This window comes from Leptonychotes weddellii, chromosome 9 (genome assembly GCF_054177405.1).
Source record: "Leptonychotes weddellii isolate Sample4059 chromosome 9, ASM5417740v2, whole genome shotgun sequence".
In the NCBI taxonomy this organism is placed as follows: Eukaryota; Metazoa; Chordata; class Mammalia; order Carnivora; family Phocidae; genus Leptonychotes; species Leptonychotes weddellii.
Window position 1 is genome coordinate 83,747,546 of NC_138377.1, and position 19,475 is coordinate 83,767,020.

The 19,475-nt window shown below is 37.0% G+C and overlaps 1 protein-coding gene across 3 annotated transcripts in view; it reads right to left on the reverse strand.

The window, feature by feature from the left end:
* Nucleotides 1–742: 742 nt before the first annotated feature.
* WDR72 (WD repeat domain 72) overlaps nt 743–19,475 on the reverse strand; it is a 175,691-nt gene continuing 156,958 nt past the window's right edge. For all 3 annotated transcript variants that reach the window (XM_031031982.2, XM_031031981.2, XM_031031989.2), the window contains exons 19-20: nt 7,211–7,315; nt 743–1,757 (exon numbers count right to left, since the gene is read on the reverse strand). In XM_031031982.2, the coding sequence (XP_030887842.1) occupies nt 1,702–1,757; nt 7,211–7,315 (161 nt within the window). In that variant the 3' untranslated portion in view covers nt 743–1,701. The remainder of the gene's footprint in view (nt 1,758–7,210; nt 7,316–19,475) is intronic.

Consider the following 19,475-nt stretch of genomic DNA (forward strand, 5'->3'; position numbering starts at 1 on the left):
GTTTCCTTAGACCTGGGAAATGCTGAATATGGTAACTGTTTAAACTTATTTTTAATCTTCACTGAAAAGGGAATAATAGAGCCAAGCTATAAAAACAAAGCAGCTTATTTTTAATAAATATACCAGAACTTGAGCATCCAAGTAAGTTTTAACTATTAAAATTGCCCTCTTAAGAGAATATATACATATTTGATATTGCCACCTTCAAAAATGTTCTTGGCCTTCCTTCTTGTAATGGCCTTCAGAACCTATACACAGCACGTAAGACGATATTTTCCTTGCTACCTTCCTTTATTTTAAAACTTGTTCCAAGTAGCTTTGAACTATTTCCAATGTGTGTGTATGTGGGGGGGGGTGGTATATAGGATGATTTTCGAAAGATGATAATTTTCTGTGATTATTCATATTGACAATATTTTACTCTGTGAAGTACAATTCAAAAGTAATTTCAAGCAATGACATATTTTAGGGGGGGAAAAAAGAACACAGATTTATGTCTGCTTTAAAGGAGTCACACTCACTAGGTGTCTATGTTCTGGTATATTCATCCGGGTGAGTCATTAATTATAAGTTCCTTAAAGGTGGAGACCATGCCATTCCAATGTATAGTTCTCAAATCTCCCCATTGCATCCCAGCATAGGACCTGATGCTACTGCCTCAAATATGTTTGTTAAATTGAAGTGATTGGAACTTCCCTATCAGATAGATAGATAGATAGATAGATAGATGATAGATAGATCATATATTTAACATTTTATTTCCATTTTTTATGGATTAGGCAATATTTGTATTCATATACACACTAATCTTTTTGATGATTTTCTATAAATCCAGGAATTATGCAATATAAGTCACAACAAATAAATCAGATCACTAAGGGGTTTAATAGATGAGCACTTTGTCCTATTTATATTGCTTTGCATATTTTAAGAATTCTTGCTAGTCACACTTCTTTCTGGGAAAAGAACTACAAGAGTTTATACTTAATATGGATCAACTGCAATGTGCTGTAAGTAGATATATAGTTCACATCTATGTGGCCAACAAGATCAACGTTTGGCTAAAGACATTAGCTTCTATGTCATTAGAAGTCCAAATGAACCTGACCACACAAGATTGGTCCCTGTTATACTACCACTTATTTGGGCTAATTGATGACTAAATGGAACTGGCTATTTGTTGACAACATTTCATGCTTTGATGAGATTTACTGCAGGGTGACTGATCCATATTAAAGCATATACTAAAACAAAATGTCCTAACCTAACAAATCGAATAAGTCTGGTAAAGTTTTAGATTAGATGAAGCAGTATTAAATTTGAGGAAGTACTGTATGTTACATATTTAAAAGCAATGTGGTTTTAATGTTGCTTATATAATCCAGCAACTGAAAAGATGGAAGAAAATCTAAAACTGTTAAATTTATGTCTGCAGACTGGCATTCCTTGTTGTTAATTTTAAAGGAAAGTAAGAATCAGGAATATAAAATGATTTCAACAATGATTTTCTAAAAGTAGATCAATTCAGATATTTTCAATCAGTAATTACATTTTCAATACACTCTTTCCAAAGTATTAGCATATCTACTTACAACCTAATAACTTGACCGATAACAGCATAGTTTTTATACAACAATAAACAAATGGCATGCTTAGGTTTCATCATTTGTCCAAATCCAATTCCTATAGGTAAGATTCCATTTAGCACAGCTTGCAGGAGCACACCTTCGCTATCCACGAATGATGCCTTGGCTTACCTAGAAAGGAAACAGATTATCAGGTTATATCGTGAAATAAAGAAGAAAGAAAGAGGGAAGGAGGAAGAAAGCGAGAGAGGAATGGAAAAAGAGATGGAAGAATGAAAGGAAGAAAGGAATGAGAAAATAAATGAAGGAAGAACAGATTTACCTATAATTTCTATATCTCTATATCTCTTTTCTATCCTTTAAGATAATAAAAAATATTCTTATAAACTAGGCTTCAGATAAATATATTTTAATTGCACACATTATTAATATAGGTTGTTTTTTCTTTTAATTGTCAACAAAGATGAAAGTTTTCAACAAGATGATTTGGGCCAAAAATTAATAAATTTCAAATTATCTCTGTTGCTCTCAGAGAAACCCACAACCGCAATTTTAGGATCAAAGGTTATAAATGTTAGTTGAAAAATGGTTTGAATTATAGAATCAAAAAAGCATTTATTTCTCAGACTACTTGGATGGTTGTTAATGTAGGCTAAAAAGTATCACTTGATTTAAATTATTTTGACTAGGAAACATATTGGAGCACTGTGCCTTAGTAATCTATTTCTAAATACATTTATATTAATGACATGATCATGCATAGTAACTCCCACTCCTACTGGCGAAGACTCAAAAAGCTGGTTTTTTGTTTTATTTAAATATATATGTGTGTGTATAAGCCTAGAATTTTACGTTTTAAAAATTATTAGGTTGATGCTTACATTTTTCCATCTGGGCAACTTTTTAAGAATGTTGATATTGTTCAACACAACTAGAAGAAGGGGTTTATGTGTTTTTACTACAGAAATTGTTCTTACTCCTTCTAGAACATTTTTTTTAGCACTAACCCTAAGAAGTGTGTTCTTGATAGCTATGATTGATGGGCTGCTCACACATTCCACATTTTTTCTGCTTCATGCATCATCATCAGCCATCTCCAACACTCCAGTCCTGAATCTGTCCTATTTTCTGTTACCCGATTTTTGCTGTTGATTCATGAGCTAGAATAGTAAAAGGGAAAAAAAAAAAAAAAAACCCTTCGCCTTGGCTTTTCACAATGTAGTACATCCCCTGGAAACTGTGAGAAATCTAGTTTTGTTCATCAGATTCATGCAAATGCAATATTGATTGACAATGATGTATATAGATCTATACACATAACGTGCTATATAAAAACCACTAAAATGTTCTATTAATGTCAGAATGCATACTGATTATAAACTACTTCAGATGTGTGAAAACGCTGATGTGAATGCCTTTTTTTTTGCTACTTTCAAGCTCTCTCATCACTACTATTTTCAGCTGAAGCTATGTTTAAGTGCACTGTCCCTAGTGCACTAGGAAGTAAAATTCTTAATTTTCCAAGACAGTAAGGTGATAAAAGCTCAAGGTCTCTCATTAACACTTGGATAAAAATTGTGAATGTCACACTAAATTTTTTATCATCATGAGTGCAAAGATGGGGGACAAGGAACACTTTTTATGATATTCGGGAGAATAGGAATTGAGCTTTAATCATTATGCATGAAGCAGTTAACAAGAAGTTAATCAGCAAGAGACTGCACTAAACTATTTTTGTGACAGCATCTTTCAGATTCAGGAGTGATGAGGCTTTAAAGAGCCAAAGAAAGAAAGCCTAATGGCCCTAAAATCTGAAAAAAAGGGAGCTGTGAGTTCACAATGTTGTCTCGGTGCTTCTATTACTAGACATCAAAGTTATTCCCACAGGTTTTGGGAATGTATAAATGCCAGTGAAGAAGCAAGTAGACTTCACAGAGTGTAAGCCAGAAACTTCAATCTGGGATTCACCTGTGAGTCAAAACTCTTTGCTAATGAATTATTCCAGGGAAAAGACACTGCTGAGGGAGACCTTAACCTATCAGACAAGACCTCCAGGTTCACTAGCAGGGTCAGAGTAACAAGAATGCTCTGGTCTAAAGTTGCTTTGCCAACCTTAATGGACTGCAGGCACTCACCTGGGTATACAGCTTGAACCAAAAAAGAGATCACAATGGCATGAGGAATAGGTAGAGTGCTCTAAAGACCAGGTGAACAACCACTCTACCAGTCCTCTAAATTGTGACCTATATGCACACTCCGGCCCATTTACAAATGGGTCATCCTCGTCAATTCAGTGCTGGAGAAGCAGTTATGTCAATGAAAAATAAACAATCTGCAGATTGAGTTCAAAACCTTTTGCATTCAAAGATAATCAACACATAAAGTCAATCTTACTTTTTGTATAAACTTAACATTTTGATTTTATTAATGACATTTTCAAATGTTGCATCAATGTTTAGAAAACTTTAACTTCCCCTTTAAAAAAGTAAACTATTATAGTTTTTCTGTGCTTCAGTATCCCTTTGTTCTCTGCATATGGAAAGGAATTGGTATCAGCGATATGAAGCTCTAAAGGCAAAGAAGAATGATGTTCAGGGGATTTGCAAAGAAAAGATTTTATTTGGAAAGAACAATATATGAGGCAATATTCTTGAACTGTGCTTGGATGGGAAAATGATTTTTTGTTTTCATTTTCTATATGCCGTTTGAACAACTGGTTTGTTCATTAAAAATGATGCAATAAATATATTAGTCATTTAGAGTTGCATAGATAAAACCATGTAAGGTCAATAACCATTAAAGCTAGAAGACTGACCACATTCAACTTTGTAACGGGGGGATTTTGCGTGTACATGAAAATACTAAAAGGACTTTTAAGTGAATGGTAATATGCCAGGTGAAAATGGTAAGAATGATGCGTTCAGATTTAGATGCACTCCTGTCCATATAGGGAATAACGGATATACCAATGCAATTAGAAGCTCAGCTACTGAAGCACCTCTATTGGTCTGACGACACCTTCCCAAAGCTTATCCCTTAAAACCCCCAAATTTGCCTTCTCTTCTAACGAAGGTGGTTAATGTGCTTTCCAAAGGAACCCCACGCATACCTGGTAAACAGAGGTAACTCAACCACGAAAGTAACATTTATAGTTTTGGAGCCTCTCCCTTTGAATAGCTTGTTATTTTTTTAGTTCATTTTTGGACACTGAGACGTGGACAGTCATATTTTCACGGTTCAAGAAAGTCCCTCTACGCCACCAATTTCACAACCTTCCTTCGGGTTCAGTTTTAAGAATTTTCCGTCTCAAATGCTCATACTTCAAGGAAGTGCACTCTCTCATCAAAATCTTTCTTACTAAACAAGCACCTCTGTCAGAAGTGTCTTAATTTCTTATCACAGAATTTTATCCACACAAGGAGCAATAAATAATTCATGTCATTGCCTCTTTGTTGTGTGTCCCTGAACTGCACAGAGCTGGAAGGCTGACAGCTGTGTCAGGACAAGCACCAAAGATCTGACATGACAAGTGACTAACAAGTTTCTTTCAGTTCATAGTGAAAGAAGACAATGGCCCAAAGTGCAGAAAGAAATCCTGAAACAAAATAAAACTGCTTCTTTCTTTTTACCTAAGTGTTTGCTATGAGCTTATTTCCAACCCACAAGCCCTGGTCATTTTATAGGACTGCCCAGCCCCCTTTATTCCTCACACTCGCTTGGCCATTTACGCCTGGCCACGGATCAATATGAGCAATTCTTGGAGAAATACGATGTCTCCATGACAACCAAGCCACAAATTCTCAGTGGAAGGCAGTGAGACCAGTAGTGAACTCTCCAGAGGTTTCTAGGCCTATAAGGCAAGATGTCTTAAAATGCAGGAATGGACAGAGGAAAAAGCCAGAGTAATTCATTCTTTATTACCAGTTTAATGATGTCCGATGTAAAGAACAGTACTCACTTTTTAAGTTAAGATTCTTTATCAGTACCTATCTTTTCTAATTAATCTTTGTTTTGATAATACCCTTTTGTTTATATCAATCAGATAAACTATGGAATATCTGAATTTTACTACAATTCCACTCATATTGAGGGATGCCTGAAATGTATTCTACTTCTGAGATGACATAAAGCCAATCTATTCTTGCCAAAAACAATGAACACTTAGGTGAAAACTTGACTCAGGGATTTAACTGCCTCAGGTTGATAGGAAACTGTTTATGAAGACAGTTTAAAAATCTAGTCAAAAGTAGGTAATTTTTGTCAAAACTAAAAGCAATTTTAAAACACTTTGATGGGCATTTAATGCTACCAGCACCTTCTCCCTTTTGGAGTGGGACCAACCTACATTTGTTTCTTAGATATTAGGGCAGGATGTGGGGTTCACGTTCTGATTAAAAATTTCTGTCAGCGAGAAAGATGCCATTTCTCAGTTCCATGGGATGCTAAAGCAGAAGTGGGGTTGAGAAGAGACATACGGCAGCAGTACATCTTTTGAGGACTCTTGGCGTAGTGGAGGGAACTGAAATACAATGCCATCGCCACTGGGCCTATTGGGGTTCCGAGATGACTTAGGGGACCTGACATAGATTGCAGGCTGCACCTTTCACTGAAAATTAAATCTCAGTAGCTCTCCTCGGGGAAGGATCAGGGGACTGTTTGCAGCTGCCCCCTGTCAGCGAAGGCTACAAGATTTGGAAATCTCTTAACTAAGCTGACAGGCCACAGAGAGGATGAATCAAAAATCTGATACAAGGATCAGCACACAAAGATGCAAGAGGGTCGAGGGTACACAGCAGCCAGAGAAAACAGGAAAGGAAAGCGTTCATTGGGAGGAGAGAGTTAACTCTTTCACTCATGGTAATAAGGAAACTTCTAGCACCTTATGGCTTTGTAGTGATCCGGACATGTCATTCAACTTTCACAGGATTTTTTTTTTCTCTTTTGATTAATTAGTTGTTAAAAGACTAGGCATGTTTTGAAACAAGACAAAAACAGAAACAAAAATCTATGCTTAAGTGTTTCTGGCTCTATCCTTCTGCTACATTTCTGTCTATTCTCTCTACAAAGAAAACACAAACCTAAGTAACTTGGGACGTGGGTAAATTTTATGGCATGAGGAAGGGTTATCACTTTCTTTTGTTCTGCTTGTTCTCAATAGTTGACGTATCCATGAGTCCATTACTGTTATGCTAAAATCCTTTAGTCCCCGTTAGAGAGCTGTTTGTATTTAGAAAGGTGAATAGACTGTAATGATGGCAATCTGTGTCTAACTCTCCACTTCCGCTCAGTCCCATTATTTGAAATATTTAAAATGCTGCCATTTCTCCAGTTTTCAATCTCGGCCTCTATTAACCAGTTTAGCCTAAAATTGATGATAATGAACTAATAGTGTCAGCTTCCCTTCTCAGTCATAAAGCCTTTGTACTTCCTCCAACTGAATCCTTGATGAAAGAGGCAAAGGTAACAGCTCCACACTGTGACCCCTGGAGGTGACCATTAATTTGATAGCGCAGCTGCTAAGAGAAAACAGCATTACAATGTCCTCCCCGCCACCCCCTTCCAAGGACCCCAAAGCTGTGTCAAATTTATCATTTTATACTTGACTATTTTTAAATGGCTTTCACCTGGACTCTCAGACTCTTCCAAAACGCATCTGTCAGGCATGTCCTCAGTGTCTTGGAAGTTTGCCGAGTTTGAGTTGCTGTCATGCTTGACCGGACTGACTGGAGCTATTAAAAAGAGAGAGAGAGAGAAAAGAGAGAGAGAGCGATGAAAAAGTAGTAATAAACACCATTAAAACATTTCCTTTCAGTTCCACAGATATTTCCAGGGACGCACTATGTAAACACAAATAATAAATTGAAAAAAAATGTACCCTCTAAGTATGTATTGGAAGACATGTAATTAGTTGAAAAATCTATAGATGAGACTTTATCTTACAAGAAAAATAAGTTCATTGCATCAGCTTAAAAGCTACAAAGTAACAAAGTGATCCCTCCAAAGTAGAAATCATATTTTTAATGCATAAATCTAAAACAATATCGTCAATTAACAGCCATAGGACACAGACGAAGAACATGGGGCTGGTCAGTTAAAAAGAGCAGCTCTGCATGGGTGCGGTGGTTCGTCTTGTCACACAAATCACAGCTGATGAACACTTTCTATAAATTTTGTTTCTCCTTCATCAAATGAGAAACTTCAAACACCAAAAAATAAATAAATAAATAAAAGCCCTATGTAAATAAAATTTAAAGTACAGAATAGTTGGCAAATGATTAATAAGGAGGGCCAATGTTTTGAATGGTGACTTCAGACAATCTGTCATCTTCTGAGTATGAATTATGAACAGAAACGGGAATGAGCACAGAAATCTAAAACTTCCTATAAACACATAACACCTCTAGCTCTGTTAGAGAAACAGACTCAAGTTTCCACATTTTTGCACAAGTTGTAATACTTGGTCTCAATTATCTCCATAAGTAGCATATTTCCATATTCTGTTCATTCAAGGAATCACTTGTCGGGAAAAGTGGACATTGTCTTCATGAAAAAAAGTCAGTGAATAACAAAACAAAGCAAGACCACAATAATATAAATACGTCATACTTACTTGTCTGAAGCCAAACTACATAAATATGTATATTATTGACTACTGCTAATTTTATCTATTGCAAATTGCTGCAGTAAACACTACTACTGTCTCTTCAGGTCTTGATAGCACACACAACATATTATTTATAGGCCATAAATGCAAACAAGAAAATATATAAGCCATACATGAAATGATATGTTTGTTGGCCCAGGGGAGTAGGTCTGGCCGCTGTTCCTAAACCTCCACTAGGAAATGATGGAGCAAAGTCTGAAGGCTGTGTCATTTCACACACATACTCAGTAAGTGACACAAAGGAACGCCACCCAAGGTCCAAAGCAGCATGAGCAGAGCTCACGCCTCTCACATTCCTCATCTTATTTCCACGGAGTGTACATAGCATTGGTGATCATAACCTGAAGCCCACAATATACACACTTTGAAGGAGACTAGGAACATAATTTCGGTTCAAATATTCTCATAAGTTTCACCAATCCTCTCAGAACACAGGTAGTTCTCCTCTGTTCTGTGAAAGTGTGTGCATAGAGTTTGAATTCACTGCTCTGAAACCTTTTATCTGAGAACAAAACATGGGGCAAATGTATGAAATTCTGGCATTTAAATTTTCCAAAAAAAAAAAAAAATGGAAGTAGGTGCCATCTCTGTTTTATGTACCTCTGTCTGCCTGGGCCATAGGAGGTATTCTTAAAAGACTTGTGGAATGAATGAGTGAACGAGTGAGTGAAGCAGACGGATCATGCTAGATGTCCTCCTGATCTGAGAGGGTATGTGCTTTGAATTATCTTCAACTAAATCCAATCAGTGCTTGATTAGGCCCACTTGAGAGTACAAAGGGTGCCTATTTGTAAAATGGTGGTGCAGGTTAGTCTGTAATTTGGAGGAGAGACACATATAGCCTAAGTAGTTATTGGTGTAGCTGCCTTTAATTTAATTTTCCTCAGTTTAGATCATACTAACAGATTATTTTGGAATCCACTGATTTTTGTAACACGTTGAAGTGGATAATGCACCAAAGTTGCAGACACTGGTCAAGATTTACTGGACTGTTTTAATAATGTTTTTATTTCTATATATCTTACTAATTTTCTGAAATATTTACATTGATACTTATCATAGGGAATGAATCATACAGCTGAATCTATTATTAACAGCCAGTGAGTTAACACCTGTGTTTATTTGGGCAAATGCATTGCACTTGTCCCATATACTGTTCTTTAAAACTCTCATCCACTCATTCATTTACTTATTCTTCCAGCAAGACTCTGTTCTAGATGTAGAGCCCTCAAGAAGGAAGAGAGCATGGTATTAAAACAACAAAGTAAATGCCTGTAACAATTTCCAGTGGCAAAAAAAGTGGTCCCGGCATGAACTGACATCCCACGCCTCTCAAGAAAGTCAGAAAGCTAGGTGTAGTTGTAGCTGCACGATCTTCATTAGACTCACACTAGTAGGTACCATGCAGCTCTTTTTGTATCTACCTCGGATTTTGGAGGGTGTCATTTGTGGGGGGGTAGGAGAGTAGAAAGGGTTAGTCTTCAGATATTTTGCTTAATTACATTTTAACTTCCAAGTTTGAGAGGGTACAAGATTTCTCATTTTTACTGGCTAATTTATAGAGTACCTGGTTAAATTTACTAAAGAAGAAATACCTACCTTCTGTCAATTGGGACCAGCCCACATTAGAGAGGTTAATCATTGCCATTCCACTTTTTTTTTTTTTTGATAAGCTAATCTTTGCTGTTGTTCTTTTGGGTGTTTTCTGTGATGTTTCATCATTAAACTCAGACAGTAATGAATCATTTCAAAAAACAATGAAATCAACAAATACTGATCTAGTGTTTATTATGGGTAGAGGTCTGTGATGGACTATGCAAGGGGTAAAAAAATTAAAGGCACTTTTAATGTGCCCTCATACAACTTGTGATCTAGTTGAGGTACAATGAAAAGTAGTAGGAACACTAGAGACAATATTCCAAGAATGACATAGTTTTTAGGAATGCAGAAGTAATTCGCCTGTAGTAGGGGGATTGGGAAGTGAATTTTAAATTAGATATCCTTGAAAAGGTATATGGGTAGCCCAAAGGGAGATCATTCAAGGCAAAAGAAAAAAGGTGTGAACCCAGGCATGGTCAAAAAAATACATTAGCCTAGTGCCACAAATGTATTTAACAGAATGTTGCTGCCTACTTCTGTATGCATTTTTAATGAATTCTCCTAACGTGTCTCTTTGAGCTTTTCCTAAATTGCTGTTGTGGCTAATTCTTATCACCTGTAGAAGTTAGCTATAGACAGGTTTTTCCTTGCCCTAAATAGTCAATAATTTGATCTTTACTGATGGTGGGCCCATTCATCACAGTAAGTTGTCCTTTCACTATACATATTGACTTTTATTTATCAATACCAAAGTCCATTTGTAGCTCATCACTAAAGTTCTTGGATAATTTCAGTAATTTTGAAGATGCATTTTAAAGCTTGGCAGAGAGATAACTTCTGACATCAATATAGTGCAAATGATTGTTAGGTTCATCCTTAACTTAAAATCAACTGTTTATTCCATCTGTAATGGATTCTGAGATAGTCCACATTTGGGGGATGAGGAGCAAAAAAGACAAACTCTTTTTGACAGTTCTACCACCGAAAGAGGTAAGGCTATTCCATTTACTCATCACACACCTTAAAATATTCACAACTGAAGGGCCAATGTTCTAAGTATCTTTGTAATATCTTTAATAGCTAAATAGAAAAGTCCATGTACTTTGTATGGATGTGTTCGACTATGATGTGTTTAACTATGACTGTAATTCTATATCCTAAAGAAATGAATAGTTCAACGGCAGAAGAAACCCAGAGGATTGTATGACAAAGACACTATAGAAAGACCTACTATAGGGCAATGTGATAACAGGGTCATCAGTGGTTACGGTCCTTCGTCTCTGTCTATTCTCTAATTTGGTTTCAGTTAACCTCTAAAAATTCCCACCTTCCCTTTGTCATCATTTGTAGAAAGATGGTATTAGTTTTTAAAGGTGGCTAGGCTTAGGCAACAAACAATTCCAAGAACTATTCCCCCTGGCCCCAAGAAGAGAATGACCACTGAAAAATGTCCATTAACCTCCACAAACAGCAGCTAGTCCTTCCAAGTAAGCCAGTTCTGTAGACTAAATAGAGCCCTTCCTTGTTAAAGATCCATGTCATTTACAGTGTAAATAAAATCTGCACTACAAATAATGTTTTCAATACAATGACTTATGAATGATTTAAAAATAGATCGCATCCATCACATGTATGGACTTTTTGGAAGTATTGGGGATATTTATAGAAAACCATTAATAAAAAGATATAACAGTTTGAAATATTGGTCTGAATAGGATAAACCACTGTAGTAGCAGATAAAACTCAGACAAAAATCTTAATCACATCTTATTCAAGGGCATAAAGGAAGGTACAGGTTGCAGAAGTCAGGGAAGACTAAAAGCTGGCTCAGATTTGTGGAATGAGCAGTGGAGAAGAAGTTAAACACCTGAGTTCAAATCTACTAGCTCAATACTGTGCCAAGAGTTGATGACTTTCTCGCTTGATCATTTAGGTCTCTTTTCAAACTTAAGGCATCACTATGAATCAGCTAAAAAAACAAACAAACAAACAAAAAAACCCAAAACAAAAAACTTTCTACAGGCTTAGAAGAAAGAAAAACTACATTAAATTCAAGAAGTAAATACTAATGCAATACTCACAGATCACCAAAGACTGCAATATATTTTAAATTAGAGGGAGACAAGTCAGTGAAAAGACTTGAAGTGATAACACCAAATTTGTAAATAAAGAGGATGTCATTTGAATAGACCCCAAATTCACTTTACAAAGTGGTTCTCTCAGGACAGATGTCTTATCAGGAAAACATATCTAGCTAAAGAACTATGTACTTATTACCCCTACTTTAAGAGTATCTGCTGAGATAATCAGGTGATAGGACCTCTTGATTATATTTGAATAGCAATAGCTGCATCCTGCATCAGGCTTCAGGCTGACTTTGTGTCAGTGTGGACTGGAAACTAGGGGAAAAAAATCATATAAAGATGCCCAGAATTAAATAAAATATCTAGTGCTTCTTTATAACTAAGTAATAACTGTTTTATGGACAAGTTCAGTAAGACGAGTTAGCATTAGACAACGCATTTTTTTGCTGTCTTTCTGCATTTGTAATCTGACATTGAATACTATTTTCTGGATGACATTTTCTAGTATAATTATTTGAAAGATGCCATTTTCAACTGGTCAAGAAATGAATTTTCCAAAATGTTGTGAAGAGTAACTTTTATTTTGGTATCCTTAATAGATGTATAGAATTAAAGTTGTTGTTTTATTTAAATAGTTTTGGGATATATGTATATTACACACACACACACAGAGGATCAAATTGTTGACTATTTAGTCTCAGGGGAAAAAAAAATCTGTCTATTGCTAATTTCTACAGGTGAAACACATGGCTGGACCAGCCAATTAATTTGGAGGAAGAAAAATGTGAATGATAAAAAGATAATTAATGAATCTTTTAATTTTTTATAAAGATTTATTTATTTTTTAAAAGATTTATTTATTTATTCTAGAGAGAGAGTACAGGGGGAGGGGCAGAGAGAGAATCTTAAGCAGGCTCCATGCCCAGCACAGTGCCTGACGTGGGGCTCAATCCCATGACCCTGAGATCATGACCTGAGCCGAAACCAACAGTCGGGGGCTTAACCGACTGAGCCACCCAGGTGCCCCTTAATGAATCTTTTTAAACAATGCTTTATTTCCTCTCAGGTATAGAAATTCCCCTGTCATCTGGGATGTTTGAGCAATGGGCTGTTTTGGTCAGGCTGATAAACAAGTGAGCACATCTCTAACCCAATGTGAGGCACAGGGCATGTACTCAGAGTACTTATGAAATGACTGAGTGAAATAGCTAGTAAGCATTCCTAAAAATTAAAAAAAAATGATTAATTTCACTTGTAGCTTAAGGGGAAAAATCTTAAGGTGAGGCCTAGAGTTTACAGCTCAAACATACTCAAACAACCCCACCACCTATTGTTAATGTCAACAGAAAGTCTGCCTAAAGAAGGAGGCCCTATCTGCTTTATTTTTGAATGAAAAATAAAATTCCTCATTGTTTCGCACCCAAATATATGTATTAAATGGAACAAAAATAACTATCAACAATTTCATTAAGAGATGAACTTCTGGGGCGCCTGGGTGGCTCAGTTGGTTAAGCGACTGCCTTCGGCTCAGGTCATGATCCTGGAGTCCCTGGATCGAGTCCCGCATCGGGCTCCCTGCTCGGCAGGGAGCCTGCTTCTCCCTCTGACCCTCTCATGTGCTCTCTCTCTCTCTCATTCTGTCTCAAATAAATAAATAAAATCTTTAAAAAAAAAAAAAAAAGATGAACTTCTGAGTTCCCAGGGAGAAATATGTTATACTGGACAAAAGCTCAATTAATAGGACCCAGAATATCTGTTCTTTTTAATTCCACCTCTGGTCTTAATAGTGTGACTTCATGACCTTGAGCACACGTCATTTCACTCTCCTGGACTCAGGTCATTTTATTAATAAAATTAGAGAGTTGGACTGGACAACTCCTTGACATCTTCTGGCTCTGAGACTCAAATATTCCTCCAGATAAAAATCCAAGTCCAACCAACCACCTGGTATATCATCGAACAGGGTCGCAAGATAGTAAGTGGCCACTACGCTAGCCTTGGAAATAGTGAGGACTTCTGAAGCTCTTTGTGAATTAAGTAAGATCGGTACTACCCTAGGAGTGGCAATGTCCAGTCTGACTGAGGGACAGAGAACATCAGGGCAGCTTCAGAGGGATACTTGGGTAGCTGCGCCCCCAGTGTGAGGCAGCCCTACGGAAAATGACCAAGAAAGGACCGAGGCTATAGCATGGCCACTCCTGAGAACAAACTGACTCCTTGGCATAGAAAAGCACCTGTCAGGTGTTTACCGATGGTGCAAAACACATCTTTAAAACAAAATATTTTAAAAAATAAGTTGTATCTCATCCTTCTTAGAATCATATTTATGCAATTTATTTCTTTAAACAACCCCTCTCTTCATTAATCAGCTTGGCAAATATGAACTTCGGTGCGAGATAAATCATCCCAAACTAAATTAACTGGGTCCACGTAACAACTGCAAGAAGTACAGATGCAGTGGAGGAGCCCTGGCCTGGATGTTAGACGGTCTGGGTCAGGTTCGGCTTCACATGCACTAGACTCCTCTGAGGAGTGGCTCCATCTTGGCCTTGGGGCCGTAGATGAGGTTCTCGATTATTTTTTGCCAAATAAATGCAGAGGTGTGGTGTTCCTGTGGAACTGTATTTTCCTCAAGTCAAATCTCTTAAAGGGCAACTATTTCTATTCCTTTTTTTTTTTTTAAAGATTTTATTTATTTGACAGAGAGAGAGAGAGCACAAGTAGGCAGAACAGCAGGGAGAGGGAGAGGAAGAAGCAAGCTCTCCACTGAGCAGGGAGCCTGACGTGGGGCTCGATCCCAGGACCCTGGGATCATGACCTGAGCCGAAGGCAGCCGCTTAACCGACTGAGCCACCCAGGCGCCCCTCTATTCCTTTTGTATGTAAGAATGGGGCCCATGAAGTCATTTGTCTTAGTCAAGGCTGACATGAAAACCAACTCTAATCAAATTATCTAAACTCTCAGACTGAAACAGACTACAGAGACAGATCTGAGGAAGGCTGGGGAGGGTCCAACAAAGGAAATGTGTAAGGTAAGGAGGGAAAAGGAAAGGAGAATAACAGGTAATGATGCAACTCTTTCTTCTCTTTCTGTTGCATTTCCTCAGTCCCCAAGAGGGTAGATCTTGAGTTACCAGTGAGAGTCTTGCCTGGATTTCTTTGTGTACTTCTTTAGAGCAACCATTTCCTTGGTGAGCAGTGTTCACAGGAGAGAGGTGGTGAGCAGGTGAGCAGGCACTTTTTAAAACATCAAATCAAAATAATTTCCTCAACTTCCGTCCTTGAACGTTACTGAATAAATTCAGAGTGGAAATAACTCAAGGAAACATTACTTATTATTATTTTTTATATGTTATTATGTCTCATTTGGTGCAAGAAATAAACTGGTCAAATCAGCAAGCTCAATCCCAGCTTTCTATATTAAACCAGAGAGATAATTATTCAAGACAAAGAGATTCAGGAACATCTTATCTGAAAGGACTCTGTCATCACTAAAAGGAAATATAGGAAATGGATGAGTTCTGAGAATGTATAGAAATTAACTCTCACACTCTTCATGCCATTTAGGTTCTGCAAAAGTCATTTGGCTTTTCTCATAAGGACCAAATCCTATGGTAAATACACAAATGCATTAATTTTACTGTTCAGAAGTTCAAGAAGTTGAAAGCAGGAATAGATTTCAAAGACAAAAATAAATATATCCCTACGTATTGGTAAATTGAAGAACAGTCAATAAAGGGAGAATTCTAAGAGGAAATTTAGAGTAGACTTCGCAGCTTGCATTTGAAAATTTAGAAGGTCAGGAAAACAAAAGAGACCCTTCAATCAAAAGAGCATCAGGCTAGCATCTGAGACTAGAGATAAACGTGATTTATATATGAACTTAAGATAAGGATTCCCAGCATGGGGCAATTTAAACCACAGCAAAGTCTACAGTTATCCATAAGGAAAAATAGCAAAAACATTTTCCTCCTGAATCAGTGGGAGGAGAAACTGTCAAAGGGCCCGACCATTGGAATTCATAAGAGCAGCAAGCCTTCCATAGGCCAAACCTCAGATGACACAATCAGCATGGGGAGAATGGTTGGCAGGCAGTCTCAAATTCCCAGCTGATAGTTGTCTCTATCTCAGGGGAAAACGTTTGTCTCAGATGGTTAATCAAGTGTCAGAGCTCTTTCATCTCCTAGATAGGAAATGGAAAATAAGGAAATCAAATTATCTAGACTATGCCTTAGTTTTCTAGTTCTTTGTCAACATTAAGAAGGATGCAAGGAACAAAAGGTCTAAGTTACCACATTTTGTATCATTAGCCTTGGTTACTCTGAAGGTGATTTATTTTTATTTGAATGTCATCAAATGGTATGTTAGTGTACTTGAGAACTTACTGAAATCGAATGGAAGATATGCTTGGATGCTAATAATGTGCTTAACCACTGTATTATAATATAATCGGTAGCAAGCATCACTCTCTCACACATGCACTCACACCAGACAGAGAAAGCATAGGTGGTCTGTTGGCATTGATTGCTTCTTATGGTCATGCATATAAAATGTAGCCACTCATTTCAAAATATTAATTTTGCTGGGGGATAAATCATCGAAAGATGCCTTCTCCAATCCTCAAGCTGAGTCACTGCATAACACTCAGTATTTGTACTAATATCTCTAAGTGATGGTTGCCCAAAATACAGAAAGGACCTTGATAAGTAGGAGAAACACCCATTTTGATACTAAGCCAGCCAGCAGCATCTATAAATAAAGGATAAGAGAAACATACCTAAAGAGAGCAATGTTTTAAAGAGCAAACATGCACATGGATAAAGGGAAACCAGGAACTGTAATGTAATGAGACTTTCAGAAAACTATATTCAATACAAGAAAGGTGATGTCATCATTACAGAGCAAAGTAATAGGTAACAAAAGGTAAGGGAAAGATATGTCTAGATAAGACAGTATAAAACAGTATCCTAGATCGGTGTAAAATATTCCTCTTACTAAGTTTTTACAAATTATTTGGAAGAATACTCAGGAAAATGCCCAGGACTATAGACAACACTAAGAGTTCTTGAGTTGTGAAATGTGAGACTGATTAGATTAAGTGTAGAAAACAATTGCAAGGCTGAATCACTGGAAATACATGCTGTGTACACATGTCAGTATAGTAAATTCTGGGAACCATTTAAAGGAAACATGATCCAAGTAACAAGTATATGTAACAAGAACATGGCTCTGAGCTATCACTGACTATGAGTCAAGGACATTAGGCCAATGTAAAAATATAGGCAAATGGTTAACAGAAGGCTGGCACTTTAGGAAGGGGATAGTCAACACAAAAAACCTACCATAAGAAAACCAACAAGTGAGCTCAGGAGGCCTCTGGATCGGGAACGCTATATGTGCCTCCAGCCAATACAGGACACAGTGGAATTTAAGAGGCCAACCAAAGGTCTGGAAGGAATTAGGAGGGAGAAGAGTCTATATCATATCAGAATATCTCAAGAAGAAATTAGAAAGACCAAGACTCCGGCATAGAAGTAAATCTGAAGAAGAATGTGAGTGATATTTATAAACTCATCAAGAAGTTATATACACCTACTACTGCCATTTTCTCATCTCTAGTTCTTTCAGCCCCGCAAGATCAATATACTATGACCCTACTTTCCAGTGCCACAGTCACTTCTCTATTTTAATAGCCTGATAAGACATGTCTCTCCCTCTAGTAACTCTTTAAACTGAGGCGAATCCTATCCCTAAAATCAGGGTCTGATCATGTAGCTTCCGTGTAGAAAAAGCTGCAAGCACCTCTGCTCAGTCACCAGTGGGGAATTCTGGAGCCATGGATTTGAAGACCTTTCATAATACAGAGGTTTCTCATTGAATGCTGGCCTTCTCCACTCCTCCCTCTCTTAGACTCTCATATATACTATATAACTGGACGAGACTACTCAGTGTCCCCTGGGCATGCCATTTATTTTCTACATCCATACCTATGAAGATTCCCAGCTTGAGATAACCTCTGTCATCCACCAGTGTGATGAGTCCAATGCACCTATGGGCAGCGATGGCTGGGGAAGCCGACTTGCTCTGCAGGGAATAAGGTTATGTGGACATGGGGTGGACCATGTCTAGGCCAAAGCATCATTTATACAATGCTCATTTCCCTTCCCTTCAAAGCGCTTTAGAAAGTAAAAGTCATACATTACAAACTATTGTACCTAGTCCCTACAACAGAAGGGAAATTCACCGATTTCCACTCTCTTTTCCTCACACCCATAAATCATAAAGTTAAATTTACACTAGGGGTTTCATTTCTCTGAACTCAATGTACAGGCATAAAACAAATTTTGTTCTCACAGGACATCCCATTTTTGTTTCATTAGTTCAAGGAAAGGGTCACTCAATTTTTAAAGCATTTGGTTTGATCTTTGCTATGATTCATGCTATCTAACATCCACAGACACACTCTATATACTGAAATGTATCTTATATATGGAATGTGTCTCTATGGACCCTATAATGGTGGTACCTTCACATCAAGTACTCAAAAGCTACCTTATGGGTACATGAGTCTAGGAAAGGTGACCAGAAAAAGAAAATACCCTTATTTGTTGAATATTTAAACATTTATTGTTTTGCCCAAGTTCTTATTCCTAGGTATTCTCTCCCTCTCTCTCTCTTTCTCCTTCTGTCTCTGAAAGGCAAAATGCTTCCCTGGACATAGAGGAGGGAAAGCTTTAAAAAATATTCCCCAAATACAGGGCCTAAATTTATTCTCATTCTATTTTATACATTTACATTCTATGATTAACCATCTCACTGATTCTAGAGAGAAAGGTGATAAAAATTTTTATTAATATAATAAAGGAAAAAAGAAATAAAGATTTGTCATAATTTAACTAGATGAAATGAATTCTTGTGATCTTAATGTAAGAACAAACTATGATCTCTAAAGGAATATTGAATTATGGAAACATGATTTTTACATAATAGAACCATTTATACTTACCATTTAATCATATTAAATAATAATTCTTATGACTCTATTGGTTCACATGCTTTTTGTCTCTAAATTCTTTCCATGGAACAGTTAAGTTATTTAAAAAGGTTTTCTCATTCTATTGCTATTAAGAGGCTTTCTCCCCCTTCTCTAATGGCCAAAATTTGATTTTCCATGCTGGGTATCTACAGGGAACCATGATCATCAAACTTTGCATAGAACCTCCCTTTCTTCATGAATTAAAGATCACATAGATTTATTCCTCAAAAAGCAAATAGGGAGAGAAGATTTGGATTAAACTCATTTTGCCAAATTATGGTTATTACTTTGTTTTAAAACCTAAAGATCTCAGATAGGAGGTTTGACCAAGCTCAGCACAGTTGGAGTCTACAAAATGGCAGCTCAAACAAGAAGGAAGCAGTTCTCTCTGGGGGGATTTCTCTCATATTTCCTACAGTGAAGAAGTTCAACTTAGGGGCATTTGGTACAGTCAGAGTAGGGAGGTAAACAAAAATGCTTCAGAAGTCCATTTCATTGACAAATCTA